This window comes from Dreissena polymorpha, chromosome 6 (genome assembly GCF_020536995.1).
Source record: "Dreissena polymorpha isolate Duluth1 chromosome 6, UMN_Dpol_1.0, whole genome shotgun sequence".
Classification (NCBI taxonomy): Eukaryota; Metazoa; Mollusca; class Bivalvia; order Myida; family Dreissenidae; genus Dreissena; species Dreissena polymorpha.
In genome coordinates, this window is record NC_068360.1 from 60624797 (window position 1) to 60650100 (window position 25304).

Genomic DNA, 25304 nt, shown 5'->3' on the forward strand with positions numbered 1-25304 from the left:
TAACGTAAGCCATCATGGGAAGATTGTTCATATTCAATAATGTCAAGGTAATATAGTCATATTATAACTGGAAGAGGACCTTAATTGAAACATATTGATCGCCTATGTTTTAAAAAGTGCAACATTATAGACGATTCTGAGTTCAAGTATATTTTCCACAATCTATTGAACATTAGTAAAGTCATAAAACAAACTAATAAGATTATATTTCAAGTTTGTTAGCAAAAGCTTGGGTGGGGGTGGAGAGGGGGAATAATGTGTGTGGGGGTGTCATTTATTAGATGATATTGCAAAATTAAGAAAAAAAGGGGGAAAATGGGGGGGGGGATTCTAGCGTGGGGCGTGGGGGATGGTTTAGGTGAAGTCCATTGTGGCATGTCAGGTAAGTGTTGTTTTGTCAAAGTATGAATCAAATGTGATCCTAAATAAAGAAGTTATGGCAATTTAAGCAAAATTTATTTATTTGACCTTGAGATTCAAGGTAATTCAAAGGTCAATGTCAAATTCAACTTGCCAGATACAGTACCCTCATGATAGCAAGAAAGTATTTGAAGTTTGAAAGCAATAGCCTTGATACTTTAGAAGTACATTGCGTCTAAACACAAAATTTAACAAAATATTCAAAGTTACTAAGTCAAAAAACGGCCATATTTCTATCAAAATGCCAACCAGAGTTATGCAACTTGTCCTGTACAGTCCCCTCATGATAATTAGCGAGTGTTCCAAGTCCGAATGCAATAGCTATGATACTTTAGGAGTAAAATGGACCAAAACACAAAACTTAACAAAATTTTCAATTTTCTACGTATAAAAGGGTCCATAATTCTGTCCAAATGTAAATCAGAGTTACATAACTTTGCCTGCACAGTAAGGAAAGCAATAGCTTTGATACTTTAGGAATAAAGTAGGAAAGCAATAGCTTTGATACTTTAGGAATAAAGTGGACCTAAACACAAAACGTAACCAAATTTTCAATTTTCTAAGTATAAAAAGGGGCTTAACTCTAAAAAATAATGCTGACAGAGTTATCAACATTGACCTACACAATTGTCTTGTTGTCATAAAGAAGTTTTCCAAGTTTGAGTTAATTATCTTTGATAGTGTTAAAGATATTTGACTTTATAAAAAACTTTTACAAACGCCGACGCCGGGGCGAGTAGTATAGCTCTCATTTTTCTTCGAAAAGTCGAGCTTAAACGATTTCAATTGACTAGTCGCCAGCTGCCAATCAAACTCACCAAATAATCAATCAGATTTCGTTTATTGCAGCCACATGGTCCGACAAACAAAGACTGTCGGAGTAATGGATAAAGCGTTTTATGAAAACACAACTTAGTGGGCGGAGCGATCTCGTATTTTGCGACCGGTCAATTACGTCTCCGCATGCCTGTCAAATGACCTAACCTACTAATCTGTGCACGAGGAAATCTTGCTTTCAGCACCATTGAAAATGCACCACCTTCAAAACCTGTATAACCAGTTTATTCAATCACACAACGGTAATAAATACATTTTATATACATGTAGACAGGGCTGGTAAATTCTCAATTAAGACGTTAATAATTAACTAAGGATTTGCCCTACCTTTATAAGGGCTCATAACTTCCTATTACTAACTTGCTATAACTGAATAAGAGTGAACATGATCCTGTATAGAAACTTGTTATTCATTTTCTAAACACGATACTGCCATAAATAAGGAAATCGGACCACCGCAAAACTTATATACCTTATCCGAGTCGTAGTTGCAACATTGTCGAACGGTTGCTTTAAACTATTGCAGTAGCTCAAAGCGACTTATATTGAACGTTGCTTTTCGTAATTTTGTGGACAATATGTTGTTCTTTAAGTGTCTGGTTCTTTTTCTCATCGCTGAAGGTACGTTACGTCTTTTTGTTCAAACAATCATACTGCAGTTCAATAAACTTGGTTGATTCTATTGGTGTTGGTTTTTCTCGTTGTTAAGTGGTCAGAGTACATTAAAATTGTGTGATCTTATTTTTGTTTAAATAGACTAAGGAAACAAGCGTAAAAAATGCTTACGAAATTTAATATATTTGACTAATTTTCTCTAAAAAAAATACGTTTAAAAATACAAATTACTTTTATTATGACTGATCCTCTTTTTAAGGCGTTTACTTATTTTCTGTGGATAATCGCATATAAAATATCTGTATCCCATACTATTGAATCACTCAATGAACAAATCAGATCATAAATGTTATTGTCATATAAAACAATAAATGTGTATACTGATGTACAAACCAGTAATTGAACAGAACAGAACAATGGTTCATACGTTTATAATTGATTTAATGGCCGTTATGACCAATAACAATGCACAAAATACTCGGTCAAGTCACTTACTACGTGAAGTTTTGTGAATATGTCAACACAACCAAATACACAATTTTGATATAAATTGCTAATGCAAAAGTTATCTCTAACCTCATTTTTTTGCAAGTTCAGTTGATCAAAATCTCTTCAGTCACGGAAATAGTTTTCGAATTACTTTGCATATATATATATAGCGTTGGTTGAAATAGGACCTGAAGTTCATTTCATGCACGATGCTGTATACATATGGCTGTGGTTTGGTCCGCACCCCCACCCACCCAACTGAAGAGTCAGTATTTGATGATAACAAACAGCTTTTAAAACATTTAAAAATGATACGTAATATTTTGATAGGTAAGCAACACGCCAAAATATTGTTTTACTTGGGAAAACAACTAGAGCCGGCGAGAAGAAGTTATATAGCAATGCAGGTTAAACACGGAAGTTTATGCCTTCAAAGTTGCACTTAGATTTGGAAGATTTTTAGCAATTGAATAATCTTAACCCTTTGCATGCTGGGTAATTTGTCTTCTGCTAAAATGTCGTCTGCTGAATTTCTAAAATAAGCATTTTCTTCATTTTTTTTCAAAGAATACTATCAGAATAGCAAACAGTTTGGATCCAGATGAGACGCCACGTTCTGTGGCGTCTCATCTGGATCCAAACTGTTTGCAAAGGCCTTTAAAATTCGGCTCCAGCGCTTTAAGGGTTAAAAACAAGCTTCGTTATAGCATCTTCATCGTAAAACGTGTCTAAAAGTTAACGATCTAAGTACCCATTGTTATAATGTTTCGTAGAAATAAACAACATATTTGGCCTTCCTAATACTACGAATACAATTTCTCGAGTATAAAGTATGCAGAATATTAAAAAAACACAATTATCAACATACCAGGTGCGTATTGCAGTAAAGAACGAGCGAAAAAATACCGAAATGCAACAAGGAAGTTGACATATAAAGTGTTTAAACAAATTGTTGAATCTAGGTATGTGAAGTTGGCTGTAAGATGTTAGCTGTGCACTGGGTGTTCGTCAGATGTTTAATATAGAAATGCAAAGCAGTGCATTGGGTTTTCGTCAGATGTTTAAAATAGAAATGCACAGCTGTGCATTGGGTGTAAAATAGAAATGCACAGCTGTGCATTGGGTGTTCGTCAGATGATTAAAATAGAAATGCACAGCTATTCATTGAGTGTTCGTCAGACGTTTAAAATAGAAATGCATGACTGTGCATTTGGTGTTCGTCAGATGTTTAAAATAGAAACGCACAGCTGTGCATTGGGTGCTCATCAGATGTTTAAAATAGAAATGCACAGTTGTGCATTGGGTGTAAAATAGAAATGCACAGCTGTGCATTGGGTGTTCCACAGATGTTTAAAAAAGAACTGCATAGCTGTGCATTGGGTGTTCGTCAGATGTTTAAAATAGAAATGCATAGCTGTGCATTGGGTGTTCGTCAGATGTTTAAAAAAGAAATGCACAGCTGTACATTGGGTGTTCGTCATATCTTTAAAATAGAAATGCACAGCTGTGCATTGGATGTTCGTCAGATGTTTAAAATAGAAATGCACAGCTGTGCGTTGGGTGTTCGTAAGATGTTTAAAACAGAAATGCATAGCTGTGCACTGGATGTTCGTCAGATGTTTAAAACAGAAATGCATGGCTGTGCATTTGGTGTTCGTCAGATTTTTAAAATAGAAATGCACAGCTGTGCATTGGGTGTTCATCAGATGTTTAAAATAGAAATGCACCGCTGTGCATTGGGTGTAAAATAGAAATGCACAGCTGTGCATTGGGTGTTCGACAGATGTTTAAAATAGAAATGCACAGCTGTGCATTGGATGTTCGTCAGATGTTTAAAATAGAAATGCATAGCTGTGCATTGGGTGTTCGGCAGATGTTTAAAATAAAAATGCATAGCTGTGCATTTGGTGTTCATCAGATGTTTAAAATAGCAATGCATAGCTGTGCATTGGGTGTTCATCAGATATCTAAAATAGAAATGCACAGCTGTGCATTGGGTGTTCGTCAGATGCTTAAAAAAAATAGAAATGAACAACTGTGCATTTGGTGTTCGTCAGATGTTTAAAATAGAAATGCACTGCTGTGCATTGGGTGTTCGTCAGATGTTTAAAACAGAAATGCATAGCAGTGCATTTGGTGTTCGTCAGATGTTTCAAATAGAAATGCACAGCTGTGCATTAGGTGTTCATCAGATATTTAAAATAGAAATGCACAGCTGTGCATTGGATGTTCGTCAGATGTTTAAATAAAATAGAAATGCACAGCTGTGCATTGGGTGCTCGTCAGATGTTTAAAATCGAAATGCACTGCTGTGTATTGGATGTTCGTCATATATTTAAAATAGAAATGCATAGCTGTGCATTTGGTGATCGTCAGATGTTAAAAATAGAAATGCACAGCTGTGCATTGGGTGATCATCAGATTTTTAAAATACAAATGCACAGCTGTGCATTGGGTGTAAAATATAAATGCACAGCTGTGCATTGGGTGTTCGTCAGATGTTTACAAAAGAAATGCACAGCTGTGCATTGGGTGTTCGTCATATAATTAAAATAGAAATGCAAAGCTGTGCATTTGGTGTTCGTCGGATGTTTAAAATAGAAATGCACAGCTGGGCATTGGGTGTTCGTCAGATGTTTAAATAGAAATGCATAGATGTGCATTGGGTGTTCATCAGATGTTTGAAGTAGAAACGCACAGCTTTGCATTGGGTGTTCGTCAGATGTTTAAAATAGAAATGCACAGCTGTTCATTGGGTGTTCATCAGATGATAAAAAAAAGAAATGCATAGCTGTGCATTGGATGTTCATCAGATGTTTAAAATAGAAATGCACAGCTGTGCATTGGGTGTTCGTCAGATGTTTAAAATAGAAAGGCACAGCTGTGCATTAGGTGTTCATCAGATGTTTAAAATAGAAATGCATAGCTGTGCATTGGGTGTTCGTCAGATGTTTAAAAAAGAAATGCACAGCTGTGCATTTGGTGTTCGTCATATCTTTAAAATAGAAATGCATAGCTGTGCATTTGGTGTTCATCAGATGTTTAAAATAGAAATGCATAGCTGTGCATTGGGTGTTCATCAGATATTTAATATAGAAATGCACAGCTGTGCATTGGATGTTCGTTAGATGTTTAAATAAAATAGAAATGCCCAGCTGTGCATTTGGTGCTCGTCAGATGTTTAAAATCGAAATGCACTGCTGTGTATTGGGTGTTCGTCATATATTTAAAATAGAAATGCATAGCTGTGCATTTGGTGATCGTCAGATGTTTAATATAGAAATGCATAGCTGTGCATTGGGTGATCATCAGATTTTTAAAATACAAATGCACAGCTGTACATTGGGTGTAAAATAAAAATGCACAGCTGTGCATTGGGTGTTCGTCAGATGTTTACAAAAGAAATGCACAGCTGTGCATTGGGTGTTCGTCATATATTTAAAATAGAAATGCACAGCTGTGCATTTGGTGTTCGTCGGATGTTTAAAATAGAAATGCACAGCTGGGCATTGGGTGTTCGTCAGATGTTTAAATAGAAATGCATAGATGTGCATTGGGTGTTCATCAGATGTTTGAAGTAGAAACGCACAGGTTTGCATTGGGTGTTCGTCAGATGTTTAAAATAGAAATGCACAGCTGTACATCGGGTGTTCATCAGATGATAAAAAAAAGAAATGCATAGCTGTGCATTGGATGTTCATCAGATGTTTAAAATAGAAATGCACAGCTGTGCATTGGGTGTTCGTCAGATGTTTAAAATAGAAAGGCACAGCTGTGCATTAGTAGTTCATCAGATGTTTAAAATAGAAATGCAAAGCTGCGCATTGGGTGTAAAATAGAAATGCACAGCTGTGCTTTGGGTGTTCGTCAGATGTTTAAAATAGAAATGCACATCTGTGTATTGTGTGTTCGTCAGATGTTTAAAATAGAAATGCACAGCAGTGCATTGGGTGTTCGTCAGAGGTTTGAAATAGAAATGCATAGATGTGAATTGGGTGTTCGTCAAATGTTTAAAATAGAAATGCACAGCTATGCATTTCTATTTGAAACATCTGATGTTTAAAATAGAAATGCACAGCTGTTCATTGGGTGTTCGTCAGATGTTTATAATAGAAATACGGAACTGTGCATTGGGTGTTCGTCAGATGTTTAAAAGAGAAATGCACAGCTGTGCATTGGGTGTTTGTCAGATGTTTCAAATAGAAATGCACAGCTGTGCATTGGGTTTTCGTCAGATGTTTTAAATTGCAATGAACAGCTCTTCACCAGATCTTCGCCAGTTATTCGAATGATTAAATGTTGATTGCGGCCGTACAAATCCGGATTTTCAAGCATCACAATGCATAGCTATACACTAGGTGTTCGATACGTTTTCAAATTACAATAACGAGCTGTTCACTAGGTGTTCGCTATGTATTCATATACAAAATGGGGATTACCGCCGCATTGAGCAGTGCTTTTAAGTTGCGTAATAGCTGTGCACTGGGTGTTTGACAGGGTTTAAAGTTAAAATAAAGAGCTCTTAGCCAGGTATTCGCCAGGTATTCGAGTAATGGAATGTTGTTTGCGGCCGAAAAAAGCCGGACTTTCATGGATCATAATGCAGAGCTGTGCACTAGGTGTTCGGTACGTTTTCCAATTGCATTTCTATTTTAAACATCTGACGAACATCCAATGCACAGCTGTGCATTTCTATTTAAAACATCTGACGAACACCCAATGCACAGCTATGCATTTCTATTTTAAACACCTGATGAACACCCAATGTACAGCTGTGCATTTGTATTTTAAACATCTGACGAACACCCAATGCACAGCTGTGCATTTGTATTTTAAACATCTGACGAACACCCAATGCACAGCTATGCATTTCTATTTTAAACATCTGATGAACACCCGATACACAGCTGTGCATTTCTATTTTAAACATCTGACGAACACCCAATGCACAGCTGTGCATTTGTATCTTAAACATCTGACAAACACCCAATGCACAGCTATGCATTTCTATTTTAAACATATGATGAACACCCAATGCACAGCTGTGCATTTGTATATTAAACATCTTACGAACACCCAATGCACAGCTGTATATTTCTATTTAAACATCTGACGAACACCCAATGCACAGCTGTGCATTTCTATTGTAAACATCTGATGAACACCCAATGCACAGCTATGCATTTCTTTTCTAAACATCTGATGAACACCCTATGCACAGCTGTGCATTTCTATTTAAAACATCTGACGAACACCCAATGCACAAATGTGCATTTCTATTTTAAACATCTGACGAACACCCAATGCGCAGCTGTGCATTTCTATTTTAAACATCTGATGAACCCCTAATGCACAGCTGTGCATTTCTATTTTAAACATCTGATGAACGTTATTCCTTTACCAAGTTGTTAACAAAATGATCTGGTCACATACATTTAAAAGTAATTTTCACAATAAAAGTTTCATTTTTTCATAGATTCAACAAAGATTAAATGCCGTATATTCAAACCAGAAAAAATAACACTTCCGACTAAGATTTGGTTTTTAAATATCGGTTTGAATATGAAACCTTTTGAATTAAAATCGCTAAAAAATGTGGTTAACACGCCTTTCATCAACAATTTGGAAATACCTGATATATTAACGTTGTGTTTTATGTACGCTGCACATTCTAAAAGTCTGCGAGGTGAAATGGTATAGCGTTAGATTTCGCTTTTAAAGGCCTAGAATTGGACATTTTTAGGCAAACTTTTTACTTCAACTTTCATTCTTACAATTTTTATGATTGCAAAATAGTTCTGATCTCATACGTTTGGTGGTAAATACATTTAACCGCATGTTTCATAAATACGAAAATATGAGAACAAGTCAATTTTGACAGGTACTGGAATGGAATGCCTATTATGTACAAAACACAATACAAATATTGAAAATATTGTGAATTTTTCTACTGTAATGAAACTGTATACATTTGGCTTCATAATTATAAACTCAAGGAATGCAGCGATAAATACATACTATGTATGGCTATTTTAAACCGGTAAAATTATCTCTAAAATGTTTGAAATACTTTTTGTTGCGGCGCATCGCTGTATAATTCATTTGCGGCTCATCGTTGTATAATTACTTTGTGGCGCATCGCTGTATAATTCCATTGTGACGCATCGCTGTATACTTGTTACTCATAACACCTTTGCGGCGCATCGCTGTATAATTTCTTTGTGGCATGACGTTGTATATCTTATATGCCGGGCATCGCTTTGTTACCCATTTGCGGCGCACCGATGTATAACTAATTGCTGTGCGTCGCTGTATAACTCAATTGCGGCGAATCGCTGTATAACTCGTTTGCTGCTTATAGCTGTATAAGCAAATTGTTGCACAACCCAACACTTCGAAAATGTAATTTGATGGAAACAAGAACGGTTGTTTCCTATTCGCGATTTGTCAAAAACGCATAACGCGATAAATTTACATGAATATTTTATTGACTTCAACACGATTTGGTTCTTTAGCCCGTTTGCAGAACACAACCGGGCATTGCACATTCAACATTGTAGTGAATCGCCGCCTCGCCCGTACAAACGTCCCATTATGCAACGATTGTTTTTCCAGTAAAATGACACTTGAATCTATGTTGTGCTTTGTATGTGTGTGTGCGGGCGCGTGCGTGTGTGTGCGTGTGTGTGTTTTGGGGGGATACAGATCATGTTCTTACTCTGGGACGCATCCATAGGTAGTTACAGTGAAAATTAAAGTAGAACTGGTAATGCATACTTTTCCCATGTATGTTTATTCCAGTTTCTGCCGAAATATGTGCATCATTGGGCAGAGACACGTTTTGCGATTCCGGAACATACTGTTGTCATGATAACACTCAATGTTGGTAAGTATGTCTCATTATCATTCTCATTCTCATCAATTAAACAACCAGCATAATCCTACTAGTTCTCCGTCTCATCGCCATCATCATCATCATCATCATCATCATCATCATCATCATCATCATCATCATCATCATCATCATCATCATCATCATCATCATCATCAGCAGCAGCAGCAGCATCATCATCATCATCATCATCATCATCATCATCATCATCATCATCATCATCATCATCATCATCATCATCATCATCATCATCATCATCATCATCATCATCATCACCACCACCACCACCACCACCACCACCACCATCATCATAATCATCATCATTATCATCATGTCCAGTTTGCTATAAATAACAAAGTGTAACTTCTATTTTCTTTCGCAAAGTATCGTTATTTGATGTTCAATTTACAAGACGCAATTAGTTTGTTAAAGACACGCGTCATGCGAAAATTCGTTTTATTTTAATATGCTGCTAGCGTAGCTCCGGCCCATCCTGCGCATTCGCGCAGTCTTGTCAAGATATGCATACTGAGGAGGACAATCTGGAGATATCGCAAAACCTTGCGTGCTTTTTTATAGCGGAATGCATAGTCCCTGGCCAGATTGCGCAAGTGCGCAGGCTGGGCTTAAGCTACGCTGGACATATGCCATAAGCACAATGTTTGCATGACGCGGATGTAACAGTGTTATTTGAATGTGTGAAAAGAAAGTTGCGTCCTAATCAAATATTAACCACCTGCTTTGATGACGAAGAAATACGTTCATAATAAGCCATTAGATGACACGTATGGTTTGATCTCACGTAGTAAAATTTTATCTATGAACAATATTTTGTCGTTTAATATACCGGTACGCGCACTTCATAACAAACAATTCATTTGGTGGATATGCTAGTTTTAAGTAAAAAAAAGAACACATTTATACTTGAAACTTTTAATAACTTAGAAAGGTAATTTTTACCTTTATTTCAAAGTCAGGATATACGCCTATATATTTTTTAAAGATAATACTTGTGACGATTGAACTTACTGCGTCGATCGAGTATTTACGATTTCCGAGGTTGACCGAATTGTTACGATTGAGCTTACTGAGATTGGCGAACTGATTACAACTGAGTTGCTGAGATTGAATGAATGGTTACGATTAATTTTACCGAGATTTACCGAGTGGTGACAATTACTATTGCAGCTCCGCCTTGAGCGCATTCTATACATAGATGGTGCCGTCACTACGTTATTGTCACTAAGACCGGTGTGTACACAATGCCTTGAGCACAGAGGTCATTGTGGGTATTGTGATCGGCATCGTTGTCAACATCAGCTTGGCGATATTGACCGAATGGTTACGATAAGGCTAATCGAGATTCAACAAATGGTCACGACTGAGCTAACTAGATTGGACCGAATGGTTACAATTGTTGACAATTACTTTTGCAGCCCCGACCTGGACACATTGAACGGTGTGGGTATTGTAATCGGCATCGTTCTAAACATCACTGGGTGCGTGGTCATCTGTGTCTGCTGTAACCGCCGCCTTGCTTCTCGTTGACAGGTGCTGCAACCCAACGCCGGTACTCAGATGGTTATGTAATATTTAAAATTAAAGAGAGCTTGTAAAAAAACTCTGAAATTAAAGACGTTATTGGGAACAAGAAACTATGAAGGAAATAAAAGCAAATTAAAATGACATGAACTATAGTAACCGGACATAAATAAATACATATGTCTAGAGTAGGTTCATATACCGGTCTTACGATAATCTTTTTCTTTCTTTCTGTCCCTTTTCGGGCTGCCAAGCTTTTTTTAGATTTTGTCTATTTTTTTCAGCCGACCCGCACAATTTTTGCCTTCAATCGATTTTAGTACTCAATACACAATACTGTCCCATCGTATTGTAGTTATATCAAGCGTCAATCAACAGAACACTTCCGTCGCCGCCCTACAGTACCCCGCGCAATATCCGGCGCAGTATCCGTACCCTGCCTACCCAAAGGGACAGCAGCAGCCACCGACGCAATATCAAGCGGCATATCATCCACTCCCTCACAGTTATGGGCAACCGAGCACGGATCAAGCCGTTCCGCCGGCACTCTCGGCGAAGATGCGATAAACCGATGAGATTGTGAGTTCCCACGCCAGCACATACGGGATGACGACTCGTGAAATTGACATAATGGGATCATTATACACATGTATGCTGCACATTGTTGTTAGAGAATTGTTATGCGTTAATTAACATGCATAAAGGATACATTATGCTAAATAATCGATAAAGCTCTTCTCCCTAAAAATAACATCATATTTCTACTCGAAGGCATGTTTTACACTTTAGACTGTTGATCTTGTTTTATTGTTTGGACATATTGATAGGGTAAGCATAGATTTTTACTACTAAATCCCTGGCATATAGTTAGAGATTATAATGAAAAAGCACCTGGCATATGATAAAGTAAGAGATTATAATAAAAAAAGCACCTGGCATATGATTAAGTTAGAGATTATAATAAAAAAGCACCTGGCATATGATAAAATAAGAGATTATAATTAAAAAGCATCTGGCATATGAAAAAGTTAGAGATTATAATATAAAAGCACTGAAAAAAGTTACATTCCACTATAAAACGGTAAAAAAGGAGGTGCAAACAGTCGATTTTATTTGTGTCGAGTCATTTCTCGGATTGAGTAAAATATATATTTTGTATTACTTAAATCGATAAAGCTTAAAATTTCCTTTAAAAAAAGGTATAGTTATGGGGGGATCTCTATGTGCAAAATGCTGTTTTTTCGCTTAAACGTGTCGCTTTTACATTGAATTACTAGTATTGAGGGGAAATGTTTAAGTATATTGTGACCTAAAGTAAATTTTAATTGCTGACATTATTTTCTTTGAAATTTGGTCATCACTATGAATGTTTGTGCGCACTACCGGTATTATATGAAGTTATTATATGTGATTATACTTTTTGAATTGCACGCGACACAAAAAAGCAGACAGGCGGTCGAACGACAAATCTCTATCTCCGTGTGCATTTTGTAAAAAAGATTTGTGCATGTATTGCATTCCACTATATCGAGTGTAATACCTGTTTTTTTTTTTGCTTTTTCGTGAAATAAATGCAAACAATTGGACTATTAAATACCTGATTTGGTTTATTCTTGCAACAGATGCAAACCATTCGACTATTCAATACCTGATTTGGCATTAAAGGGATATTTCTTAATGGACACAAAATACGGCTTTGCCCATGCGCATTATTAATAACTGCACTGTATATAGTTTCAACAGCGCGAATAGTACAACACGTGAGCTGATACCACAAATGACCTCAGTATCAAACAACCCGTATGCGCCTATTTCGCCCTTGAAATCCCAACCCAGGTTCGGCAAGACCGGACAGCACTTTTGGCCAAATACGACCCATTTGGTTGTGGGCTTCCAGTTACTGGTGTTTCTCGGTTGAGCTTATGGATGAAGCATCTGCTATTGTTCCTGACAAATAAGCTGTCTGTTCTGACTTAACCACACATGCTGCTCGACATTTATCAGCATGTGCAATGAAGCTCCTGCAACCAACGTCCACTGAGTAGTTGAGCAGCTCCATGTTCGCCAGCCTTGTTGGCACTGTTCCAGTAGGTTCTCGTACTTTGCCCTGTTTTGTTCAATGTTTGCCAGCCTTGTAGTTGGCAATGTTCCAGTAGGTCCTCGTACTTTGCCCTGTTTTGTTAAAGGTTTGGCAGCCTTGTAGTTGGCACTGTTCCAGAAGGTCCTCGTAATTTGCCCTGTTTTGTTCAAGGTTTGCCAGCATTGTAGTTGGAACTGTTCCAGTAGGTCCTCGTACTTTGCCCTGTTTTGTTCAAGGTTTGCCAGCATTGTTGACACTCGTAGGTCCTCGTACTTTGCCCTGTTTAGTTCAAGGTTTGGCAGCCTTGTAGTTTGCACTGTTCCAGTAGGTCCTCGTACTTTCCCCTGTTTAGTTCAAGGTTTGCCAGCCTTGTAGTTGGAACTGTTCCAGGAGGTCCTCGTACTTTCCCCTGTTTAGTTCAAGGTTTGCCAGCCTTGTAATTGGCGCTGTTCCTGGAGGTCCTCGTACTTTCCCCTGTTTAGTTCGTTGTCTTGCGCAAATATTTCTTTACGTGGTACAGTAAATTTTACAATGGTAATCTTCTACCACCCACCCTGTATAAATGATGCCAATATCTCTGGTTTTCGAGTTGTTAGAACTATGTCCGGAAACGTAAGTCTCTAGTTGCGATCAATTCTTATAAAACAAGAGCTGTCTCCATAGGAAGACAAATGCCCCCGAAAAACGCTTTTTCGAAACCTAAACGCAATTTTTCGATTATTCAAGGGCCGTAACTCAGGAGTGTCAGAGTCAATTTGGCTGATTATGTAATTTGACGTAGATCTAAATGTCTAACACATTTTCATGAAGTTTGGTGACGATCCGATGACAATTACTTAAGTAATTCAGCGGAAACGCATTTTTAAGAAGATTCAAGGGTCGTAACTTAGAGGTGCCTGGGTATATTTGGCTGATTATCGAACTTAACCCAGATTTTATTGCCTTACACATTTTCATTAAGTTTGGTTAAGATCCGATGACAATTGCTTGAGTTATTGAGCGGAAACGAGAAAAAAACAACAATTTTTCGATGATTCAAGGGCCATAAGTCAGGAGTGTCTTTGTCAATTTGGCTGATTATCGAACTTGACCTAGATCTTATGACCTTACACATTTTCATGAAGTGTGGCGAAGATCCTATGACATTTACTCGAGTAAGTGAGCGGAAACGAGAAAAAAAAACAATTTTCGATGATTCAAGGTCCGTAACTCAAGCGTGTCTGGGTCAATTGGCTGATTATCAAACTTGACCTAGATGTTATTGCCTTTCACATTTTCATGAAGTATTGTGAAGATACAATGACACTTGCTGGAGTTATTGAGCGGAAACGAGAAAACAAGCGCAATTTGTCGATGATTCAAGGGCCGTAACTCAAGAGTGTCTGTGTCAATTTGGCCGATTATCGAACTTGACCTAGATGTTATTGCCTTACACATTTTCATGAAGTGTGGTGAAGATCCTATGACATTTGCTCGAGTTATTGAGAGGAAACGAGAAAAAAAAATTATGATAATTCAAGGGCCTTAACTCAGGAGTGTCTGGGTAAATTTGGCCGATTATCGAACTTGACCTAGATGTTTTTGCCTAACACATTTTCATGAAGTTTGGTGAAGATCTGATGACTATCGCTCGAGTTATTGAGCGGAAACGAGAAAAAAAATTACGATGATTAAAGGGCAGTAACTCAAGAGTGTCTGGGTCAATTTGGCCGATTATCGAACTTGACCTTCATGTTATTGCCTTACACATTTTCATGAAGTCTGGTGAAGATCTGATGACAATTGCTTTCCTTATTAAGCGGAAACTAATCCGGACGGAAAGACGGACTAACCAACTAACTAACTAACTAACGGACGGTGCGATTTTAATATGCCCCCAAAACCTATGTTCTGGGGGCATACAAATATTGTATTAAATTGCGCGATTTATTTCAGACATCATTTCGCCCTCAGGAACCTTGTCTAGAAAAAAACTATTGCCCCCGTTTTGAAGTAAAGATGTATATTGGAATATTGGATACACCATCGTCCGTCCATCAGTATTTCTCTGTGTTCTTGCGGTGACACAAACTAATACTTTTAACTGTTAAACGTACAGCATTTAATAATTTTGAAAACTTTAGGTAAGGAACAGTGGTCTAGTGGTAGGATGCTTATTATGGAATCGGAAGGTATCTGGTTCGAAACCCGCTCAAGGCACTGGATTTTATTTTTCTGAGCCAAACATTAATCCCAAGCTTTCTTCTCTCCTATTAAATGGACATGCACCTTTTTAAATTAAGAATTAACTTTCTTTATTTCGATTTCGCTTACATACATGACTATTACAACTTTTGACATTTAAGTGTGACTAATGTAACGAGCTTTTTTAAATATTGTCGTTGCACAACAATCTTTGTAAACAATTACAATATGTATAGTTATTATGCGTTTCTCTATTTACGGGAAAATATTCGATTTGTCCCAGTTATTGTTTATGAATAAACTGACATCTTCCCAACAGGCATTATTTTTGTATTCTTGTGGACACATTATTTAGCCATATCTCGATGAAACTTTGTCAGAATGTATACTTTGACTTTATTGTTCCAGAGTTTAAATCAGTCTTCTAAAAAAGGATGAACAATTAAAAATCTTATTTCCACTCTAGAAACCACATTATTTACCCAGTCCTGATGAACTTAGGTCCGAATGTTAACCTTGCCAATATCATGGCAAAGTTCTAGTTTGGGTCAGATTTAGCAAAACAACTATGTTGTGATGTGATATCATAGAAAAGAACCCTATAAACCATGTTAACGCCTCATGATAACTTACGTTTTAATGTTCGTCTTGACCATACTTTGGAAAAGTTCAAAACTGGATCATGCGCACTCAATGAAAAGTTACCGAGTCTAATCTTCGAATATGGTTTGATTTTATATTCAGATGAGCGCCTAAGGGCCACCATGACACTCTTGGGTAAATAAATGCACCTATTTGTATTCCCGTTTGTATAGACATACTGATACTTCATATAGAATGATGTAATGTATAAACAAAATGCAACATGGGCTGTAATGGCATAAAACTGTTTTTAGAAAAGATAAATACATTTTAAATACATAAAAAACGGTCCTCTAGCGCGATTCTATAGCCCGGCTCAGTTGAACACGGTCAAGGTAGTCTATTTCAAGCAAGCGATAAAAATCATTACATGTGAAATTCGAGCAGACCTAATTAACTCTAGTCTATTGTAACCCGGCGGAAAAATTATACGTCGAGGCTAAACGAATTTTATGCAATGTTTTTCGCCGTACAGCTCGCAAGGGACGGTATCAACATTTTAGACTGAAACAAAAAATAGAACGATCAAACAAGTTGAGCTCGAAATCAGTAACAGCAGATGAGTAAACGCTTAATAATTAATTACTGTCTTGAATTGCTCACTCGTTTATACTTGAATGTTTTTATAAGTTTCTCGAGTTTAAATATGCAGTATTTTGTTGTATTTTAATGTTTCCACTTTTACTTTTTTTATTTGAGTCATGTACGGAAGTATTATAAATTGATCGCAATTGATCATTAATATTTTCATTAGACGAATAGTTTAACTTCTGAGTGAGAAAACAGCAGGAGAGAAACTGTCGTCGCCATCCAAAAAGTCCTGAATATAAAGCAAATGGCCAAAGTGTCAATACAACACAAGACAATATGAGTCGCGTTCTGAGAAAACTGGGCTTGATGCATGTGCGTTAAGTGTCGTCCCAGATTAGCCAGTGCAGTCCGCACAGGCTAATCAGGGACGACACTTTCCGCCTAAATTGAATTTTTGCTAAGAAGAGACTTCATTTAAACGAAAAATGTCATAAAAGCGGAAAGTGTCGTCCCTGATTAGCCTGTGCGGACTGCACAGGCTTATATGAGATGACACTTTACGCATATGCATTTAGCCCAGTTTTATCAGAACACGACTCATAATAAATGACCCCGTTAGCATTCATGTTCCAGATTAAAAAATAAGATTAAGTTTTGTTTCAACGGGGTTTAAGTCGTTTAAATGCATGCCAAACTTCTTGCTAAGCTAAAAAAATCATTAAAACACACAATTGTACATACAAAGCCATCAATTAAAGCATTTCCAGTCAGATGCATTACCAATTGAAGAGAAAAGGAGTATTATTTCAATTGAATTGCAAGTACAAGGATATGTTGCAGTTAAATGACGTCAAGCTTCAGCAAAAACATTTGTATCGCCTTTTTTCTTTACAAGATTGACAGAGCTGGTTGGTCTGGCGCGATATACTTTCTTTAAACAATTAACAGGTTTGAACTGTCAATTATCAATGTGTTGTTTTGACCTTGACATGTTAAACAAAGCCCGTATTATAGAACACAAAGCATGTCATTTTTAGAAAATGATCTACTCTGGGTAGGGCTGTAAATGCACCCGTACATAAACACATGGGGCTTTGCCAGATAATCTTCGTCATGTGCAAACCTCTCATTTCGCGGTGTTTGAAGTTTTGCACTTTCGTTCATATAGCAGATAAAGATCCTAATAGTAACTATACACATAAACCTCGTTAGGGATCCAAATGTAGTTAATTTATTTAACTAGAGAATTAACAATTACAAACTAATGAAGTGTAAAAAGTTTGTCTTAGTTTGGAAAAAGTCAACATAGTGTGTGTTTTTTTAACTCAGACCTATTATATCATAATGCTATCAACCTCATATTTAGACCTTACTTTTTATAAATAAGGACAAGAATTCTCCAAAGAAATGCTAATTATGCTCTTATTTTAGTTCTAAAACAACCGGCAAAATGTCCTTATATTGTATAATTAATGACTACTACTCCCTTATTTAGCGTTTTCTTACTATGCGCGTATAACATCTATGAAGGCATTCGTTTCCGTATAGAACTCAATAACTTTATATTGAGCTTGCCCTATTCTTTATAAGGGCTTATAACTTCATAACGCGGTCTTGCTATAGCTAAATAAGGGTTCACATTTTCCTATTTACAAACTTCTTTTTCACTTGCTGAATACGATACGCGGAAATCGGACCACCGCAAAACTGATGGTCTTCACCGGGGATATACTTGCAAACTTCGTCGATCGGTTGATTAAAACTATCGACGTTTGACAAAGCGAGTTATTCCGTCTGCAGCGTTATGATATTAAGTTGACAATATGTTGTCCGTAAAGTGTTTGGTTCTGCTGCTCATCGCTGAAGGTATGTTAGACATTTTGTTTAACATTCAAAATGCCATAAAATTAGATTGCTTGAATCGGTTGTTGTTTTTTCTCTCTTTTTGAATAAGCAGAAATATTCAAATTCAAATATGTTTTGTTAAGGAACAATAAAACCGTTTTACAAAACCAACCTTTTCATATTCTAAAAAAATATTGTATCATGTATTGAACATTAAATTATTGTTCTCGTAGTGTTATGGTAAAAAGATTATTATAAACATCCGTGCCGAACAAAATGTGTCATCCGTTCGCACTTTTGAAAAAAGACGCTTTCCTAAAACAAAAAAAAAGTTCTTTGTAAATTAAACTAAATTAGTTGTATTATGACCGATGCTCTGTTTAACGCATTAACATACTATCCATGGACAAGCGCTCGTAAAACGCCTAGCATATCTGTAACCCATTTTATTGAATACCTCAATGAACAAAGCAGATCATACACGCTTTTGTAATAAATAACAATAAATGTGGATCATGATATACATATCAGTAATTGGCAGTACAGAACAAACGTTTGAGGTGCACTTAAATTGATAAAATATTGATGACCGTGATGACCCATGAATATGTACAAGTATTTGTTACAGTTTGTAAAATGCCTGTTTAAATAAGCGATTTTACGAAATGCCTGAATTTTTCAGGAATGAAAATTCTTTAAGCTACTTCAGCTGTATTCACAATTGTTAATTGATAAATAAATACAGTGCGAAAAAAGTCGAACATTAATTTATTTACAAAATGGTACATTCGAGAAAACCAGCATTAACAGGAACTCGTTTTGTATAATACTTCACATATTAAGACAAACAATGAATAAGAGTTTTTAGTGGCTGGTTGGTAGTATTGGTATCAGTTGAACTCTCTGCTAAGGATAGGTTTGACCACAATGCTTTGCTCCTTTGAGCGTGTTCTCTTCTATTGGCAGACTTGGCATTCATCAATTGAATCTTGTGTGATGTTAGCGTTTTAATTTTAAATGTTTCAACCATTTTTCTCTGCCCCTGTGACCAGTAGCTTTATAGGACTATAAGTCCTTTTTTGATGACATCGGACGTATCTTCTATGGTTAAATAGGAGACAGGTTGACCAGTAGGAGACTGTCTCTTCTTGATAAGCTTTTCAACGAGAACTCACTGCATTACTTCGTACTTCTTCAAAATGTAGTACTGATGACGTTGTTTGAAGAAGTTTCAGAGGCGGTCTCAGGCCATTTTTGTCTTGTAGTTAACGTCGTCCGGGATCAGATATGTCTGAAGTGCTGAATACCTCTTAATTAGAACTTATCCGAATTCTTTCTCAACGTTTATTTGATCCATAATATTAGTTTTAAATCATTTAAAGGAATGGACTCATTGATTTTAGTTTATGTTTTATAATGCACATTTAGAGAAAACAGCCAAAACATAAAATGACCAAAACATTGATAATCTCTTTGAACGGATAAATCAATGATTAAATAACGCTACTGCGGTTTTCGAATTTATTTGGATAATATTTAATTGTTAAATCTAGTTAGAGATTCATAAAAGCGAACTTTATACATCGTTATACTCTCATGGTACAAGAAATGATACCGGAACACACGATAAGTGTAAACGGCCACAATAAAAAGCCACAAGTACTGAAAAAAAACTAACTGAAATAATCTCAAGTCTGAGGTTTTTAAACCATCCTCTGACTGGATCCGATGACATCTCATAAGAAGTCGCGTTCTAAAGTATTTTGTTTAGAGTTGTAGATTTTGATATTACATCGCGGGTCACGGCGCGATAAGAAATACGATATTTGTTTTCCTTTCAGAAAACTGTCTACCCAATACCTAATTTAAATAGCTCATGTTAAATTTATCTGTAACGTTATGTATTCAAGAACAGATTATCGAAATCAATTTATTTGTACAGTCCAAACCCTTCCGTTTTCTAGTGGAGTGACACCTTTTTCAGTGCCATGTTTTACTATAGTCTCTAAGTTTATCATATTTCAGGGATTTAGTAGTGGGCACCTATTCATGCCCTACTACTTTCTCCAAAAGATAAAGCCAGAAAAATAGTTTAAAGTGGACAACATGCCTTCGAATCAACTATGATATTTTTTTAGAGAGTACAGCCCTACATGAAACGCTACATGAAACGGTTATTTAGTATACTGTAACCAATAGGAGCCCTACATGAAACGGATATTTAGTATACTGTAACCAATAGGAGCTAGCATTCGTTTAATCCACGATGCTGTATATAATATGCCCTCATATGACTGGTGTTCATCCTTTTCCCATATCGTAGGAGCAGTATTTAATGTTAACAAAACACGCTTTATGTAAAAAACGCGATTACTTGCTTAAACTTATTTTATTTGCATTAAACTATCGGAATGTCGCAAATTATTCAACTGCTTTCGTTGCGAGTCTTTCAGTCAGCTTAATAGGAATCTCGTTGTTTCTCGTAACACGTGTGAAATGAGTATCGCAACATGTATTATGTTGAGAGGCGATGATCACGCCTAAATATTGTTTTACTTGTGAAAACAAATATGACCGGCGAGAAGAAAGCGCTTTTCACGACTAACCACTCGCGAAAATGCATGAAAAGTTGCTTGATGCCATTAACCCGACCGACTCATTTTTTGTGCCAACAGTAAATATTTTTCGTTTTTCTGATAGATTTTCAAACCAGAAAAATATCACTCGTTACAATGATTTTTTAAGTATCAATTTGCGTTTGAAAAATAATCAATTGAAATCGCAAACGCATTCATAAATAAATAGTAAATACCTATCTCCAAATACATATAAGACAATAAGCAATATACCAGGTGCGACATGTTGTAAAGCAAAATGAAGGAAATGAATAAACAAATCCAACAAAGGCGTGGTAAAATCAGGTGTTTTAATCTAGGTATATTGTTGAATCTATAGTTGTGCCAATGACAAGTGGTAAACAAGGTTATATGATATCACACTTTTTTAAAGGCACGTGTTCACAGTAGCAGTTTCAATAATTATATTTCATAGAATCAAACAAGAATGTATGCAATATATTCAAACCAGACAAATAACACTCTATTCTAAGATTGTTTAAAGTTTCTGTTTGTGTATAAAAAAAATGATGAATTGAAATAGCAAAAAGTAAAGCTTTTGTCACGCATTTCATCGACAATTCCGAAAATATTAGTACCTATTTCACTATCAGGTGTTTTAAGTTCGCAGCCAATACTGAAAGTTTTCGTGGTGCAGTGGTAGAGCGTTAGAATAAGCTCTTAAAGGCCTCGGGTTGTATAAGTTAAACTTTTAAATTCAACTTTCTTTCTATTTTTATAATTATACAATATTTATAATATTTTAATTATGGTACACACAGTCTTGGCATGCTTCAAATATACCAACATATGTAAACAAGTCCATTAAACAGTTAGCAGGCATTGCAATCGTGTCCTTTGTGCGACGCACATTGAATACATTGAAAAGAATGTTTTGTTATGTATTGGAAATGTACACACAACGCTGTATAATTATGAAGTTAGGGTACGCAGGATAAACACATATTCATATTTGTATGTCTATTTAAAGACGGTAAAAATGATCTCTTAAATGTTCTAAATATAAACCTAGTTACGACGCATCACTGTATTACGATATTTGCATCGCTGCATAACACATTTGTTGCGCATTACTGTACTACACATTTGCGGTTCATCGCTGTATAACACATTTGTTGCGCATTACTGTACTACAAATTTGCGGCTCATCGCTGTATAACACATTTGCTTATAAAAAATGTACGGCACTAAGCTGTATTACTCATTTGCTGGCGTCGATGTATAACTCATGTGTGGCGCATGGCTGTATAACTCATTTATGGCGTATCGATGTATGACTTATTTGCGGCACCTCGCTGTATTACTCATTTGCGGCGCGTCGATGTAAAACTTTTTTGGTCGTATCTATAATTCACATATTTGTAAAGTATCGCTGTAACTCATTTGGGGCGCATCGCTGTATAACTCATGTGCGGCGCATCGATGTATAACTAATTTGCGGCGCATCGATGTATAACTAATTTGCGGCGCATCGATGTATAACTAATTTGCGGCGCATTGATGTATAACTAATTTGCGTCGCATCGATGTATAATTCATTACATTGCATTGCTGTATTGCTCATTTGTGGCGCACCTGTGTATGACTCGTGAATTACTTATTTCTGTATAAGTTAATTGTAGCACAAAACAACACGGCGTCAATTTGACTCATTTGATGGAAAACAATCCAGGTTATTTCCTACTTGTCAAAAATACATTACGCTATATTAGTAAATGCATAACTAATTGATTTCGAAACGAATGGGCCATACCTTCCATTTTGTATACGAGTCTTAGTCCAGTAAAAAGACGTGAAAGCTGTTGTCTTAGTTGGAGGGTTTTACATATGAAGGATTGTTATTGCGATTGTTTTAATTTTGAGCATTCTTAAGACGCTACAGTTCATAATAACGTTGACATTGTTAATGCATATTATTCCCAGGTTTTTCTTATCCAGTTTATGCCGAAACGTGTTCATCATATTATGGCGGAATTTACACGTATTGCGAGTCCGGGACCTATTGCTGCTACGACGATACTCGATGTTGGTAAGTATGCGTCATCCTTGATCACGATCATCATCATCATCAGCAGCAGCAGCAGCATCAAAATCATCATCATCGTCGTCGTCGTCATCATCATCATCACCACCACCACCACCACCACCACCACCACCACCACCACCACCACCACCACCACCACCACCACCACCATCTTTTAATTATATTCATCATAGTCCTCATCATGATCACCACAAGCATCTTCATCTAAGCATTTGATTATCATTCATATTAATAGACGTAGATGCTGCAGTAATGTTTGAGTCGTTGATGTAGTCATGCATTCGCAAACAGTCGTAAAGAGTTTTTAATAATGAAGAAACACGAAATCAGTCTACATTTACATTTCTTATCATCTATGAACGCCCAATCTTCTCTCAGTCATTTGACTCAGACATTCGAATCAAGAATTGCATCCTACCGTAATGGAGCAAATTGTGATGAATAGCGCTCTGATAACATCGGCAAATTCCGACATTCAGCTTGTTGGAACAGGCAGACTAGTTGTGACTAACCGAGATTGACCGAGTGTTTAAGATTGAGCATACCGAGATTCACTAAGTGTTTTAGATTGGGCATACCGAGATTGACCGAGTGTTTAAGATTGAGATTACCGAGTTTCACCTAGTGTTTATGATTAAGCATATCGAGAGAAGACCGAGATTGACCGAGTGTTTATCATTGAGCATACCGAGATTGGCCGAGTGTTTATCATTGAGCATACCGAGATCAACCGAGTGTTTAAGATTGAGCATACCGAGATCGGCCGAGTGTGTATGATTGAGATTTCCGAGAATGACCGAGTGATTAAGATTCAGCATACCGAGATTGAGCGAGTGTTTAAGATTAAGTATACCGATATTGACCGATTGTTTAAGATTCAGCATACCGACATTGACCGAGTGGTTAAGATTGGGCATATCGAGATTTACCGAGTGTTTATGACTGAGATTACCGAGATTGACCGAGCGTTTAAGATTAAGTATACCGATATTGACCGATTGTTTAAGGTTCAGCATACCGAGATTTACCGAGTTTTTAAGATTGAGCATATCGACATTGACCGAATGTTTAAGATTTAGCATACCGACATTGATCGAGTGTTTAAGATTGGGCATATCGAGATTTACCGAGTGTTTATGACTGAGATTACCGAGATTGACAGAGTGTTTAAGATTGAGCATACCGAGATTGACCAAGTGTTCAAGATTGAGCATACCGAGATTGAACGAGTGTTTAACATTGAGCATACCGAGATTGACAGAGTGTTTAAGATTGAGCATACCGAGATTGACCGAGTTTTAAAGATTGAGCATACCGAGATTGACCGAGTGTTTAAGATTAAGCATACCGAGATTGACCGAATGTTCAAAATTGAGCATACCGAGATTGACCGAGTGTTTATGATTGAGCATATCTAGATTGACCGAGTGTTTAAGATAGAGCGTTTCGAGATTTACCAAGCTTTTAAGATTGAGCATATCTAGATTGGCCGCGTGTTAAGATTGAGCATATCGAGATTGAGCGAGTGTTTAAGATTGAGCATACCGACCTTTACCGTGTGTTTAAAATGAGCATACCGAGATTTACCGAGTGTTTATGATTAAGATTACCGAGATTGCCCGAATGTTTAAGATTAAGCATACCGAGATTGACCGAGTGTTCAAGATTGAGGATACCGAGATTGAACAAGTGGTTAAGATAGAGCATATCGAGATTGACCGAGTTTTTAAGATTGAGCATACCGAGACTGACCGAGTTTTTAAGATTGAGCATACCGAGATTGACCGAGTTTTTAAGATTGGGCATATCGAGATTGACCGAGTGTTTAACATTGAGCATACCGAGATTGACCGAGTTTTTAAGATTGAGCATACCGAGATTGACCGAGTTTTTAAGATTAAGCATACCGAGATTGACCGAGATTTTAAGATTGAGCATACCGAGATTGACCGAGTGTTTAAGATTGAGCATACCGAGATTTAGTGAGTTTGTATACTTTGGGTTGTCGATATAGAAATAATAGCTACAACTGAAATAATCGAGATTGACCGAGTGGTTACGATTTAATTAACTGAGATCGACCGAGTAGTAAAGGTTGGGCTGACGGAGATTGATCGAGTGGTTATAATCGAGCTTTCCGAAATTGATTGAAATGTTATGATTGAGCTATTCTAGATTTTAAGATATTCTAGATTAACCGAATTGTTGCGATTGAGCTTGTCGACATTGACCAAATTATTACGATTCAGTTTGCCGAAATTAACCAAATGGTTACGATGAAGGAAGATTGACCGAATCGTTACGCTTGAGCTTACCTAGATTGACCGTTTGGTTAATAATGAGCTTATACATATTGACCGATTGGTAACAATTACTATTGCAGCTCCGCCCTGAGCTCAGGGGGCATTGCGGGTATTGTGATCGGCATCATCTCCAGCATCACGATATGCGTGGTTATCTGTGTCTGCTGCTACCGCAGGCGTAATGCTGCTCCTGGACAGGTGCTGCAACCGAATGCCGGTACTCAGATGGGTATGTATTTTTTTT

The 25304-nt window shown here is 36.9% G+C and overlaps 1 protein-coding gene and 1 long non-coding RNA gene across 7 annotated transcripts in view; both read left to right on the forward strand.

The window, feature by feature from the left end:
- LOC127835436 (protein shisa-4-like) overlaps positions 1-25304 on the forward strand; it is a 73141-nt gene that overhangs the window by 14859 nt on the left and 32978 nt on the right. Inside the window, exons 1-3 of one of the 5 annotated variants that reach the window (XM_052361869.1) lie at positions 17942-18098; positions 22652-22742; positions 25141-25289. The exons of 2 other annotated variants lie outside the window; for them this stretch is intronic. In XM_052361869.1, the coding sequence (XP_052217829.1) occupies positions 18056-18098; positions 22652-22742; positions 25141-25289 (283 nt within the window). In that variant the 5' untranslated portion in view covers positions 17942-18055. Of the gene's footprint in view, positions 1-17941; positions 18099-22651; positions 22743-25140; positions 25290-25304 lie in introns of those variants that run through there. 2 more of the 5 variants (XM_052361866.1, XM_052361867.1) reach the window with 2 other exon arrangements.
- Positions 1745-12389, forward strand: LOC127835440 (uncharacterized). 2 transcript variants are annotated; one of them, XR_008028521.1, is made up of 4 exons: positions 1745-1878; positions 9163-9247; positions 10690-10823; positions 11151-12389. It is a non-coding gene; the product is annotated as an uncharacterized LOC127835440 (long non-coding RNA). The 2 variants fall into 2 exon arrangements; XR_008028522.1 differs by lacking the exon at positions 9163-9247 and having other exon boundaries at positions 1748-1878.